This window comes from Amphiprion ocellaris, chromosome 19, assembly GCF_022539595.1.
Source record: "Amphiprion ocellaris isolate individual 3 ecotype Okinawa chromosome 19, ASM2253959v1, whole genome shotgun sequence".
NCBI lineage: Eukaryota > Metazoa > Chordata > Actinopteri > Pomacentridae > Amphiprion > Amphiprion ocellaris.
This window is the reverse complement of record NC_072784.1, coordinates 15,512,761-15,528,351: the sequence shown is the minus strand read 5'-3', so window position 1 is coordinate 15,528,351 and position 15,591 is coordinate 15,512,761. Positions and strand designations below refer to the sequence as shown.

The following is a 15,591-nucleotide window of genomic DNA, read 5'->3' as shown; positions in this document are numbered from 1 at the left end:
TACATGACAATTTTAGGCAACATCCTATCATTTTGCGCTTTTTGAACCACATAATAATCTATGTTTTGGTTTTTTTTCTTGCCAACATGCTGTACTATGAACTACAGGCCATACTATGTTATTCTTGAGTAAAGCATACTATACTTTGACATTTTCTGAACTACATCCTATACTATGGCGTTATACACAGAGTGCTTTGGTTACATGTTGATTTATAATCTAGATTTTTTTTCTGTTTTGTTTTTTGACGGGATTACCACAGACCTGACCGTGAACACCGTCGACACCCACCTGAGGGAGACGCTGCCTAAGATCTCAAGGCTGCTTGGTCGTGGTCTTTCTGGCACGTACTCTTCAAAGATGAGCCGGGAAGTTTAACACTGATGGAATGACATCAGGTCTAAGCCGACAAACTTCCAATTCCTCCTCAACCCATAGTCTCTGGGAAACCTACATGGAATAAGAAAAGTAGACAGAGAAGTAATTAAGTCTGTACACAACATATTAAAAAGAAATCATGCTAATAAATTAAGTACAAAGAACCGAATTCGCCAATATACTGGAGACCAGAGCTATTTAATTTGATAAGTATAACCTTGTTTAGTAACATTTTAATTATTTGAGAGCAGTCCTAAAGAACTGCCTGTAATCCCAATCATAAAATGGGTTTGGAGGAAGAACATAGATGGTAATCTGGATATACATGAGTTAGGCTTTATAACTGCTACTGGTAGTATTGGTGGTAGTAATAGCAATGTGACTACTACTAGTAGTAGTGGTAGTACACTAACTACTGGTGCTGATACTGGCACTGCTACTACAACTTGTAATACTATTACAAATGCTGATACTACTTCTATGACTCTAACAGCTGTTTATACTACTACTGCTGCTTGTACTTTTAGTATTACTACTACTGCTTGTACAACTATACTACAGCTACTATTAATCGTCTGGTATTTGGTTCTCAAGCTGCTAGCTCGCCTTAGCATTTTGCTAGTGGCTAACTAGTTAGCTCTCATAGACTGGAAGCTCTCAACAAGATTTCATAATGAAAAAAAGAGCCAAAAACTATTCTTACCTATGAAAAGTCATTCCAAGTTTCCTTGTCTCAATCGTACGACGCAGTGTGTAACTGTATGCAGCACAGTGAGACGGCATACTTGTTGTTTTCACGCCATGTACATCAACGGAATGCACTGAAACTTTGCCCCCACTAGCTTAGCCTCGCCGTAGCACGCAGCTCAAAGGGACGTGTCCTATCTACTCATTCATATCTATGACAACAACGGTGGCTGCACATAAGGACGCCTGTCAATGACGTTGATTAGCTGCGTAAATACCATTATATACAGTCTATGGTAAATACGCATGTGAATCGCATCATTGGCTGCAGCAGCCAGTCACCGGTCACTCACTGACTCACATTGAAAAATAGCACAGAATGAATTGTTACGTGTTTATTTTATTTACAATTTAGGTTGGATTTTTTTTTTTTTTTGTGCGCGCAGATTTTCTGTGCGCGGAGACCGTGTCACCAGTGCGCAATTGCGCACGTGCACAGCTTAGAGGGAACAGTGGATGGGATATGTAACTCTGTTGCCTAAGTTAAAGCAAGGGCACACAAAATATACCACAAAATAATTATTACTTCAGCAAGGAACGCGGCGGAGTTATATGACAATCAGCGTACGTTTGTCCCCGTCTATTTGTCCGTCTGTGCGCAACGTTACTCAAAAACGGATTAACGGATTTGGATGAAGTTTTCAGAGAAGGTCTGAAATGACACAAAGACCAAATGGTGAAATTTTGTCAGTGATGCGGTTTATAGTCGGGATTCACGGATTTTTTAAAGATTTCTGTATTGTTGCGAGATAGCACCACGACGTCACTGTAAGTATGACAACAAGTGAACGCTATGTCAGCCAACTGCTGACGATTGCATGATTACAATCCTACTACAAATCCACTGCTGTGGACTTATCCATCGGAAATCATACAACGACTGAGCAGCTTTGGTGGAGTACTGTGTTCTCTGAGTGCTTTTCTTGTTAACTAATTAGCAAAAGACCAAATTCAATAGAACAAATGATTTAATTAACGCTGATAAACTGGGACTCTGTGACAGCTCCCCTGTCTGAGGTAAATAAAAGTGCGATTTCCTGTCATTATCACCAACATGATCCGTCCTGTCTCCATGTTGGGGATAATTTATTACTCCGCCAAAGAATGCGGTGAAGTTATGTGACGATCGGCGTATGTTTGTTTGTCCGTCTTAGTAACATTACTCAAAAACAGAATAACAGATGTGGATGAAATTTTCAAGGAGGGTCAGAAATGACACGAGGACCAAGTGATTAGATTTTGCAGTGATGCGGCTTATAGTCTGGATCCACGGATTTGTTAAAGATTTCTGTATCATTGAGACAAGCGACATGGCGTCACTGTAACCATGACAACAAGTGAAAGCTATGTCAGCTGCCTGCTGACAATCACATGATTGCGATCCTATGACAAATCCAACGCTGCGGACTTATCGGAACTTATCCGTTGGAAATCATACAACGACTGAGCAGCCTTGGCGGAGTACTGCACTCTCTGAGTGCTTTTCTTGTATTTCTAACTAATTAATGAAATTGCTGCTGCTCTTTGGAGATGCTCATATGGATCCTTCTGCTGTCTGATGCTGCAGTTTAACAACCTAAGAGGAAATAGTCCTAAACAGCTGGAAGCAACAAACCAAACTTCAGCTCAGTGAGTCGCTTTAATCTGACATGTTAAAATCTGTCTTTATCGCAGTGAAGTTTAACTAATGTACAGTTCTGTTTGGTGTGAAATTGTAGAAAAAAATAAACGAGAAAGCTTTTTGAACAAATATTGATGCTGAGGTGTGGAAAAAGTCTTCATACTACTCCAAAGATGTCACTGATGAAAGCCTATCAATTTGTTTTCAGTTCAGACTTTGGGATTTAACTCTGACATGCAGCATCACACAGATAATAGATGATGTCTGTTATTAGACAATAGTAGAATTTATTGACTACATTCAACACATTATAAAAGACTCCAACAGTGAAACAAGCTCTAACTCATGCAAAATCCCCCACGCGTAATAAAAACATACTAAACTTCACCTGCATTTCCAGATTAATTCAATAAATAGATACACCATATTCAGTAAAACAAACAAGTTAGGCATCTGTGGATATAATTTGAAATCAATAATCTTTCCTCATGCATCAGAGAAAGCAGAAACCATCAACAAAGATGTCCCAACGTGCTCCAACACTTGATCCCCAAACTTCCCAAAGCTTCAACCTCCCTCTGACACCTTTTGAAATTTACACTACTCAACCCTCCCCTTCATCGCTTTACTGTCACTGATCCTTTTTCCGAATGAGGCAGAATGAATTCATTCCCACCCAGAAGGCAGGGAAGAGCTTCTCCTGGACGTTGGCCTTGAACTTGTGGATCAGCCTCACCTCCTTCTTGGCCTCCCCCTCCACCAGCAGGAACTTGATGATGCCGGCCGGCTGGTCCACGTAGACACCCACGGTGGAGGAGGCCGGCAGCTCGACGTCCACATTCTCGCTGTTGTGCCAGACCTGGTAGCAGGATCCAGACCAGCCGGTGCCCCACGAGCCGCTGTTCTCCCCGAGACCACATGCCCCGTCCTGGCTCTTCCTGGGGGCGCTCTCACAGACCGCCCCAATCACCACCCAGCCGTCGTAGTCCACTTCCCAGTAGCCCCGGTAGCCCAGCAGACTCTCCTTACACAGCACCTAGAGACAGGGGGAAGCAGTCCAGAGTTACATAACAGTGGTAAGTCCATCCATCCAATGATCTAAACACAGCTAAATCCTCATTAGGGTCGCAGGGGGCCTATCCCAGCTGACTTAGGGTGAAGGCAGGGGAAACCCTGGACAGGTCACCCGTCTATCGCAGGGCCGCACAAGGGGACAAACAAACACACTGACATTCACACCTACGGGTAATTTCAAAGAATCAATTAACCTCAGCATGATTTTGGACTGTGGGAGGAAGTCGGAGTACCCGGAGAAAACCCAGGCACTGGGAGAACATGCAAAGATCCCAGGTCAGGATGCGAATCAAGGATCTTCTATCTGCAAGGCAACAGTGCTACCACTGAGCCACTGTGCAGCCCACAGTGATAAGTCAATTTATTGACTGTTTGACTACTAATCTGATTTGATAATATTTCTAAGTAAAAGTGCCAAAGAGTCTTCCGTTCTCGCTTCAAAACAGTGAATTTCCCCGTCACATAGAACACTAAAATGACAAAACGAGACATTAATCTTAAGGTTTGAGAGACAATAACAAGGATTTTCTGTTATTGTATAGAAAAACGGATTATTTGCTGCAATAATAAGCAGATTAGTTAATAATGAAGATAATTTTTTGTTGCTTTCCTACTCAGAGTGTGTCCTGAGAGAGTATTATACTAATACATGCCAAACAGTTACTGCCTTACACTATCATTTCTACTACTGACCAAAATTCTGAAAAACTACAAGAAACAACCACAGTAGCATTTATCCTACTGGTAGAAGTAGAGGTAAGGCCAGAGTTATTTATAGTGAAGCCACATTTTGAGTTATAGTGAATTTTTTTTGACCAACAGGTTTCTTTTGCAAAAAGTGAAAAGTTACAGTTAGAACAATAGAAATAATTCATATTCACCATTACACACATATATTGAATACTTATTTTATGATATTTATATTTATTTGAGTACAAGTTTGAGGTACTTAATCTTGAGTATTTCCATTTTATGCTACTTTATACCTCCACTTCACTATATTTCAGGGGAAGATATTCTACTTTTCGCTCCACTTCATTAATCTCACAGCTTTAGTCACTTGTAAGATGAAAGTTTTAAAGAATAGATAGTGTTTCCAACCTTTTTGACTTTTTAAAAGTCACATTTCAGATGATAAAAATAGTGATTTTTCTCTCTAAACTTCTCACATGGTTTCACTTTAATAAATGTTGAAATGATCCAATATCTCAGCAAAAAACATCAAAGATTATAGAAAAACTATGTATGTGTAACTCTGTTTGGTCTTCTTTCCTCTGCCATTTGTCCTGTTTGGAGGTCTGGTACCTGAATATACAAATGCTGACACAATGATTCTTCACTATTAAAAATCGACTGATATCATATATAGTATAATATCAATCAGAGGGACCAAATCAATCAATCAATCTTTAATACTTGAACCACATTTTGCTGCTATGTACTTTTTTAAAAGTAAGATTATACTGGTAATAGAGTACTTTTCCACTGCTGTGTTGCTACTTTTACTGATTAAACCACCTGAACACTTCCTCCACCACTGACAGTAGTCCTGGTAACAGCTTTAACTGCAAACCAACCTGTGGTGAGTGATCGTATCTCTCAGGTCTGTTGGGATATGGACAAACTGCATCTGATGTACGAGCCACCTTCATTCCGCCCTCCGAAATCCACAGCAGCTTCTGTGCAGTTTTATCATCCAGAGAGATGGGGAGCCAGTCTGAGGAGACAGAAAAACACGAGCAGAGAACAGGAGACTGAAGGTCACATGGACAGAAACATTAAAAGATAAGACTGAATGTCTTATTTTGACTCTGATAGCCACTGAGTTTGTGGACTTTCAATGAGTTAATGGATGTTAGGATGCAGAAAGGTGACAGATTAAAGGAAAAAAACAACATAAACATGTATTTTCTAAACTGTATTTTAGTTTATTGTGACCTCAAATGCAGTCATTTTCCATTATATGCTAGAATTGATAACGTCTTGGTGGCCGATGTTTAAAACACAGCCTTACGTTTCATGAAGTCGGCCCTGGTGGTCGGTTCGGGGATGTTTGGCTCATATGGAGGCAGTTTTTCTGAAAAGAGATACAACAAAATGCATTAAAGTTTATCAATAATTCACATAAAACAATCTATTTTATTGAATGCATAGATCAAATTATCCTTTGGTAAAGACTTCAGTGCTTTCTGTTGGTGTTTACCTTCTTGGGCAGAACTGCTTTTTCTTCCTGCAAAACAAAAAGATCCGGAGTCACTTTGCTACCATGTGCCTCAGACACTGTCATTAATCTCAGATCATCTTAGACCTAATTTGCTTGAGCTTCTCTGTTTAGAGTCACTTTTAAGATCTCTGTTCTACTTGGATCCGACTAGCAAGCAATAATCTTGTTTTTGTGGTACAACTTGTCAAACCTGCTCAATGAAAATAAAATTTTCTTTCATTTCTTTGATCAAGCATTTCATATTTTAAAGCATTTGATATGTTTTGTTTGGTATTATTGTGACACGAAGCTACATATGGTTCAGAAAATATCACCTGTTGATTTCTGCATCATTATTTTCATTATCAATCAATCAGTTTATCTTTATTGCCATTGTACATATACAATGAAAGTCCAGTCCACATCTGCAAAACAGCAGTAAAAAGAGCCTATAAATACCATGTAAAGACTGTGTGAAATAAAATAAACATTATAACTAACAATAATAACATACAGATACATTCCCACATTCAATTTGCACTGAACCATGTAATTGCACTAAAAAAAACATAAAAGCAACCTGCATGTTCAGTATATTTCCAATGTAAAATCAGTCATTTTTTTCATGTCCTTAAATGATGGGAGTTTTTATGGTCAAGTCAAGCTTAGACAGGTAAAATCAAGCTGCACAGCAACACATAAAACAGAACACATGCTACTAAAAAACACATAAAAATACATGACATATAATAAATAAGTTAAATGATATAAAGAACAAAACTAAAATGCACACATACCTCCATTCATACATGTCACACATCCCCACGCACACAACACCCAATTACCTCCCTTTGGTAGCTGCAACTAACTGCTCATTAATGAGCTCGGTTGAGAGAGGGATAAAAGAGTTTTTAAAACTGTTGAGCCTGCACAGTGGGACTCTGTACCACCTGCCTGAATTCAACAGCTCGTACTCTGCGAAAAGAACATGTGATGGATCAGAAAGAAAATTGTTTGCCTGCCTGATGGTGGCCTGAATAAATAAGTCATGTAGCATGAGTGGAACAGGGGTACCATGATCTTGCTCACCATCTTCAACAGGTTATAAATCTGAGTTTTAGACTTGACTGTGAGAGTCTCAAAACCAGCAGGTGGACTCGATGGTTGCACAGTAAAAAAAAATCGACATACTTTCTCTACAGACACCAAAAAGCCCGAGTCGTCTCGGAAAAAGGAGGCGCTGATGTATTCTAGCACAAACACTTGTCACCTGTGTGTGCTAGCTGAAGTCACTATCAATGCTCACACCTAAAGAGGCGACCTGTTTAACGTCGCTACCATGTATGGACACCGGACTATGGTCACTAACAGCATCTCTACAGTTTTTTCTGTGTTAATCTGCAGTTTGTTGGTGTTACACCAGTCAACGAATTTATCCACAGCAGTTTTGTGACTACCCGGACTATGAGTGTCTTCAATGTTTTTTTTTTCATATTTCAACTCAGCTGTAATCAAGAGAATATTTGATCTGCTTGTCCAGTGTTGCAGATTCTGAATCACTGACGTGGTGAGAAATAACAGAAACACTTTCAGACTTTTATGTTTAATAGTTTCTGAGACGTTGTTGTCCAAATATAGCCTAAAATTTGTGAGAAAAATGTGCTCAAAATGGGTTGATGGGCAATTGTGTTATAAAAATATCTCAGAAAGTACTTGATATATCAATCTAAAAATCCACAGATCCCCTTTTATATATTCATAGTTTATGGTAAAAAAAAAAAAAAAAAAAAAAAAAGCTTTAATCAAGTTGAGCAGAAGGATCTGTGATTAGGTGATGAGAATTCCATCCTCTCCTCTCAGATTCGGGTTTATCTAACAAAGAGGTGTGATGCTCAACACTCAGGGTGGCATCAGCGGTAACTTGAAACCTTTTCATCTTCCTCTGTAGCTCCCTTTTCATCAGTGCTGCTGTCAGGAACATTCATCTGCTCTAAATCCCTGCTGCTATCATCATACTGTAGATCACAGACGAGCGGTGTCGGCTCAGCACTGATTCATGAAGTTTTCTCGTTCCTTCCCAGCTTCAGGTTTCTACAGAGGTAGTCCAGAGGCCCGAGCCTCAAGGTTTACTGAGAACACACATGACAGCCCCTGACAGACAGCAGGAGTCTCGTTCTAATAATACACTTTCTGTACCGTGCTGTTACTTCACACTGCCGCCAGCGTGTTTGCCGCGCTGTGGGCTGGTGTGTAATCTGTCAGTTAGTGAGTCACTGTGTCGTCTGACATTCGGAGAAAGCTGTGATCCCATACTGGACATGTTGGTGTGCAGGTCACACACGCTCAGGTTACTGTTTCTCACATATCACAGACAGCTAATCCCTCATCATTCCTGCTCATCTATCTGACAATTACATCACTGCATTTTCTTGATTTGTGGTTTCTTTGGTATCGACAGAATTAGACAGAACAGCCTCAGTTTTCCCCTTAAGGCCTTGAACTGCTGCACCTGGCTGGGATGTGAACATATGAATATTCTGCCTTTAATGTCAAAAATCCCACTTAATACAGAATATTACATCCACTGTGTGTCTATTGACCTAAATGAAATATCTAAACCCAAAATCCAAAGGTTTATGGTTCTTACTTTAGCAGATACTATGTATAATGCACATTACTACTGTTTTACACTTCTGGTGAGATGCTAAACTGCATACAAATATTAATAAAATACAGATTTTAGATGTGGACATTATTTACAGTTTGTTTAATGGTTAAATTATTATTTTTTTCAGGCAAGATCTGTAAAATAACACTAAAAATGACACAAAAGTGTGTAAAATTTCAATTTGTGAGTTCACCAGTTAATACAACTGTCAATATACAATTTGTGGACTGCAACTTAAATATTATTATAAAGTGGAAAAAAACCAAGTGCCAGAAATTAGTAACTATAGAAATTTTAGTAAATTGTTTAGATTTTTAGTGTTTCAGTATTCAGCAATTTCAGTCTATTTCAGTATTTCAACATGTCGTGTTTCAATTTCAGGTATGTTTTGTTCATTATTTTGATTTAGTTCTTTCTTTTCTCTTTTTTAGTGTTTGTTATGTGGATATTTACAGTCACATGTGATCTGTGTGGGCTGTTGAATGAACAAATGGAACCAGAGCAACCAGATGTTTCAGGTGTTTTTGCATCATACAGCGTGATCAACGTGTTGCTAAACTTGATTATTAACATGACTGTAAATCCTCTCTTTTATCTCTGAGGTGACTGTCAGTGTTTTTACTCCTGTTCGCCTGAAGAGGAGATCCCTGCTCATGTCTGAATCGAAGGAAACACGAACTCTCCACCCCCTCCATGACCTTCCACTAGGGAGGATGCCAGCAGTCTGACAACCAGCAGGACAAATGAGAGCATTGGAAACATCTGCAAACATCAGATGCGACGGAGGGCTTTGCTTTCCCTGAATCGTGTCGGCCTGCAGTTCTTCATAAGTGTGTCGAATGGATGGGGACGGGCTTTTGGAGCATGCACGCTTATTAATTGGACCCTACTGAGGCTTAGGATCCAATTACACACCAGATTTAAACTTGGATATTGTCCACTTGTCATTATTGACTTCAGCAGCATGAGTTAAGAAGGAAGCATTTGTATATTGTCAGTGCGTGATGCTGAACATGAGACTTAGCAAGGAGGAGAAGTTTGGCAGGACGGAGGCGGATTGAGTGAAGGTCATCTTTGGAAATTGGGTGAGCAGAAAGTGACTGGTGACAGATCACTTCATCGGTCTTTCTTCTCTTCCTCCTCTCATAAAGGAACACAACAGGTGAGAAGAAAAGCCTTGTGGAACAGTCCATCAAGGCATTAAGAAGGAGTCACTAAGGAGAGATTAGAGGGAAATGCAACACTGTAACTTGAACCAGTAAGAAGCAGCGATTAACTGTAGGGTCTGTCTGAACACCTCAGGTAACCTCAGAGTGAGATATCAGGCCGTCTGTGGTGAGGTGGTCGGCTGGAGGTATTCCAGGTCTCCAGCTGCTCCACGGAGGTTAAATCCCCGTGGATGCCTGTCCACGCTCAGCGGGATCAACAGGAGACCCCAGCAGGGATAAACAGATCCTTCCAAAGATTGATGACCTGACATCGCGGCAATAGAGACATGCAGGAGACAGAGAGGGGCGTGAGATGGAGGTGTGAGGCATAAAAATATTTAAGGTCAGTGGGGCCGTAAAAAGAGACACCTCATGAATCAAGCTGGGAATAAAGGATGGATGTCTGCTTCTTAGGAGGATTCCAGTTAAAAACGTTTTTTTTCTCGGATGGATTCTGGATCCGAACCAGTTACAAGCCACAGAACATGAGTGACATCGTCCCGAGCGCATATTTAAAGGAGTGAACAGCTCAGCATGGTCCACCTGAAAGGTCATTGGCGGGCCTCCCATCAACTTACTAGAACTGTTTGTTTTGGCCGGTCATGAGGTGCGGTTTTTCCCTCCCCGGATTCCTGTCGCAGTGGGACAGAGCTACATTATCTGTGCAGATCAGGTTCAAAACATCCCGCTGAGGCAGCAAGATCAGAAGATATTCAGATGAGGAGAAGGAGGAGGGAGATCCGAACTCATCCCTCTGGTTCCTGTCAAGTGTCAAGACTTCCTGGCTGGAAGCCCTGTAGATGATGAGCGCATATTAAAAACCGAGATGTGAGCTGCATGGAAGATGGATGGAGAGGGATTCTGGGTAAAGGATGAGTAAAAAAGAGACCTATAGGCTGCGATAATAAACTTTCCTGTTTTTAAAGCATCGAATCACATTCACGTACTTTTATTTATGGCGACAAAGTAAACTTTTCATGCCACTAATTCCATAAAGATGTCAAAGTGCAGAAGCTGGAGGTGACGAATGTTACATAATGGCAAAACCTGACAGCCATAAATAACACAGAGAGATAAGCTTTTACATTTTAGTACTTGAATTACTGTGCAACATTTCACACTTCATTAATGTGGCAGCCAGAGGAAGGATTAGTAACAATTGGGGTTTTGCAGGGGGCTTATGTAACCTATTATGGAAACACTGAGCATATGTGGATATCCAAAAGAAGCAGAGCAAAAGATGCTCATATGTAGTAATGAGACTGAGAGAATGAAGCAGCGTAAGAATGCTGAGGCAGGTGTGTCTGGTCGCGTAGAGACAGAAACAAGAAAGACAGACAGAAATTTGAGCTCTGAAACTGCAGACGAGTCTGCGACACTGAGGGGGAACCATAACCGATCAGGGAGAAGCTCTTTCATGCACTTTGTTGACGTGATTAATGGTCTGGAGAAAAACTGGCCCAATCCAAGGTGAGGAAAGACATTTGACTCGGAGCTGGTGGCGGCCAGAGTGAGGTGGCAGAACATCTTATAAACAAGTATGAAACACCTAATAAAATGGTAATGAACCGCTGCCGCGGCCATAAATGTAGCTCTACCTGCTCAAGCTGTGACACACTTTAAATAGAGTGAAAATCTCTGTGATCTATGGTTACTGTATGATTACTGATGCATTTACATTTGAAAATCTAAAATTTGCAGGAAAGAAAATAAGGAAAATAACAATAATTTAAAACATTTAACAGAGGAAATCAAAAAAATCTTAACAATAGTTTGCTTTTGCAAGATTATGTTCTGTGCTAACAAACATGAATACTGTGAACAGAAACACAAAACTAAATTGTTCATAATAAAGAATTCATCTTGCTTCACAGGAAACAATCATGTTCCCGCAACATTCAGAACTTAAATGCATTTTTTTTTTAAATTAACAGAAATATTAAATAAATTCACTCTGACTTGAAATTGGAATCACATTTTAACATCCGTATTTGATTTACTCATGTTTTATTTGATGGAGCAGCAAATACTGACGTCAGTATGATAAATAACAAAGTGACTGATGGGATCCTGGTGTAATGTCCCTCACAGGCACCCATAGAGCCTCAGGTGAGGACGGTTTCTTACCTGCTTTTTTGGGAACAGGCATGATTGTCTTGGTGCTGGCGGCGCTGCTTGGCATCAAACGCTCGAGGTCTTCTGATAGTGTCCGTTTGTCCCAGAGGGTCCCTCTTATTAACTCCCGGCTGGGTGGGGAGGGGGGAAGGTGCACAGGTTCTGGTTGGATGTAAGAGTCACCCAAAGGGACGGCGGTGTCACATGAAACTCCAGTTCCTTTCTCGGGATCAGATTGATGGACACAAGCAAATACCCAGTATATCCCAAGTATGCAAGCTTATTTGCATACACATGGACCGAGCACGTGCACAAGGGACAGTCCCCACATTACATCACAAACGACACGACCAAGACAAATGGATGTTTTTGTGATGAACAGAACAATCTGCATCCATGTGCCCACACCTTTCAGTTTATGGAACATAGTTTAGGTTTGTTTTTGTCACCTCAGGAACACGTTGACCCTTGGCCCAAGGATAGCCTCTGATTTGAAAACCGCAACTTAAACTGACTCCGACATCAGCTATACGTGTTATTTTCTGTACGCAGAGTGTGAGAGCTGAGTATTTAACATGGCAGCCAGCGACACACTGGGGAGCTGTCGTCAATCCAGGAGCCCATCAATCAACAGCTGCTGCACTCTGGCAAGGAACTTGGGGCAAAGAGTACGAAACTGCTGGTGTAGTCAAAGCTTGAAAATAACAGCTTGCAAATCGTCTACGTGTGCAGATGCTGACGTTCCCTTTTAGATGCCTTAAGTAGCTACTTCTAATTGTGCATAGACTTGTTAGTTAAGAGTGCTTTAAAGTCTCCAAGAAGGACTTTGAAGGGCTTTAAAGGATCTTTCAAACTTTTGACGGACTTATTCTTAAATTTGAATCTTGTAGGAAAGCAGCTCAACTTCAAATTATCACTTATTTCTTATAAGACCGATATAAACTTTTATGGCTTCCTGTTCTTTACAGTGTATTTGCAAATGATTTTACAGTTTTCCTGTATATATCACTTTGTAATCTCAGATGATGATGACAGCCACACTGAGAAATGAGAATTGTTGCAACAACTTGAGCAAATTGAGGACTGAATTAAGCTTATCCAGTAATATTAACTGTTATAAGTTAGATGTACTTGAATTATTTGATCGGTGTGTGATTTTAAGCACAGTCAACTTGAAATTTCCAACTCAATTGTTCATGTCACCGAAATGGAAAATGTAAAGCAGGATTTTGTCATTACAATTATTGTTCTTCTGCTCAAAGAAAATAGTGGTTGGGTTGCAGTGGAAAATTAGACAATTTAAAAGAAACCTGCACATCATGATGTTAGAATCATAATGCTAAAGGTGCAATAAACCAAATTTTTTACACTTTTGCTAAAATTAGAATGTCAATAAAAAGGGACAAAGTAATTTCAAGTTAATAGAATCCACAAAAGTAAATTGCCTTCACCAAAGCAGAAAGATCAGTGAAAGTTATTGCAAACGGTGCTTCACTAATAGCTGAAATACACTTTTTACAGGATAGATAAAGTCTTAATCTAATGCAAGAGTCTGCATAAAATTCAAAGTGCGCTACAATAAAAATAACTTCTATGGTCACCCTAAAGTCCTAAAACATGTTTCCTTTTAAAAGTCTGCCAAGATGCATATTCATTCTTCAAAAAAGATCTTGAAGGATTTCTGGTCCACTTTCACCTCAGTCAGTATTGTCTGACCTGTAGTTGTTTCATTGCATGCATGTCTGCATCCAACAAATGTCTAAATTTGCAGCAACTTAAACCTGTAACATTAACAAACATGAAAATTACAGCAATCAGCTCGAACATTAAATCCACCTACCTGATGTTGTGTAGGTCCAAACAGCTCTGACCCGTCGTGGCATTAACATGAGTCTCTGAATGTGTCCTGTGGTTTCTGGCACCAAGATGTTGGCAGTGGATCCTCCAGGTCTGTAGCTTGTGAAGTGGGGCGTCTGTAGATTGGCCTTGCTCTGATGTTTAATAAGATTGAGATCTGGGGAGTTTGGAAGCAAAGTCAGCAGCTTTATGTCTTTGTCGTGTTCTGTGAACCTTTACCATGAACATTTGTTGTTTTCACTGGCGGTTGTGTTTGTCTGCAACAACGCTTACATGCTTTGTATGCATCAAAGTAACATGAATGCCAGGACAGAAGGTTTCCTAGCAGAACACTGAAATGTTCCATGTTCTACACTTCACCTGTCAGTAGGGTTGCCACCTTTCAGAAATAAAAATAAAGGACGCCCACCACGGTCCTCGGGGCCACAGTTCAGTGAAGTTGGAAAGATATTCACAGATTCAGACTTCCAGCATCAATAACTCATTAGATATATGTTGTGAAAACATAAACGATGCCTCTTTCCCATCATCGTAAGGTAGACAATGTGCTCCAAGCCCAGTTTTATCAACAGTAGTTGTCTTTCAAGTTGCAGGAATAACATTGGTGTCAACAGGAGCCAGCTGAAGGCTGCAGTGATTTTGGTGACACTACAGAGTACAAGGTTTAGGTTATTGAATTTTTGTGTCTCTCTTTGCTGTTGCAGCGGTTTTGCAGACAATGCCTGTGCATTCGTCACACAGCCGGATGCATATAGACATCAATGTTATTTGTGCAGCTTGAAAGACAGCTACTGTTGATAAAACTGGGCTTGTAGCACATTGTCTGCCTTGCAACAATGGGAAAGAGGCACCGTTTATGTTTTGACAACCTATATCTAATGAGTTATTGATGCTGGAAGCCTGAATCTGTGAATATCTTTCCAACTTTACTGAACTTGGGGCCACTACCACCTAAGGAGTGATATATTTAATTTTGAAAAAAGCATTTAGCCATACTTAAAGCTTTAAGTGCTTTATTAACACAGAACTAAAAATTTTGTATTGTTTTATTATCACAGGTTCTGCCTGAACAGAAGTGGCATCATTTTAAACTGTGAAACCATACTAATGAAATAAAATGTAATGAGCAACCAGTGAGCAATACTGGATTCTGCAAAAACATAAACAACTGAATGCAGAATACTGGACAAAGAAATTTTCTACAGACATTTTTTTCATCTAAATGTAAATCTTAAAACAGTTAATGTATTAACTTATTTATGTGTGTATGCATGTATTTGTTGATTTCTTTATTGCTGTTAGCATATCAGAGTTCTGAGTTTTTCTTTAGATAGGCAAAGGCCATTTATTGATTACATATTGGCCATTATATAAACATTTATTAAAAACTAAAAGGCATTAAAAAATACTAAACAACTTAAGCATTTATTGAGTCACTAAAATACTGTAGAGTCTATGACCACATCAGCATGATTATAAGCATCCTCTGGTAAATTAACAACCAGACACTGATGTCTCTCACCATATGGACTTCAGGAGATGATTAGATGATGATAAACTGTGAGCTGCTGGTTGGGTTCTCTCTGTTCTCATGTTTCTTACATGTTGGTCTCCTGATGCTGCTTTACTTCAGCCAGTCCATGAACAACACAGAACAGTTTTCCTTTTACCCACTGCCAGGGGTTCCACTCTTCCCACTCACATCTGTACATTTGCAAAC

At 39.9% G+C, this 15,591-nt stretch overlaps 1 protein-coding gene across 1 annotated transcript; it reads right to left on the bottom strand.

The window, feature by feature from the left end:
* Positions 1-3,009: 3,009 nt before the first annotated feature.
* Positions 3,010-12,158, bottom strand: zgc:195001 (uncharacterized protein LOC567531 homolog). The gene is made up of 5 exons (XM_023276583.3): positions 12,027-12,158; positions 6,024-6,050; positions 5,835-5,897; positions 5,398-5,537; positions 3,010-3,782 (listed from the first exon to the last, which is right to left on the bottom strand). Exons 1-5 carry the CDS (start codon positions 12,079-12,081, stop codon positions 3,378-3,380), a joined length of 690 nt encoding a protein of 229 aa, XP_023132351.1. The 5' UTR covers positions 12,082-12,158; the 3' UTR covers positions 3,010-3,377.
* Between the last annotated feature and the right edge of the window lie 3,433 nt (positions 12,159-15,591).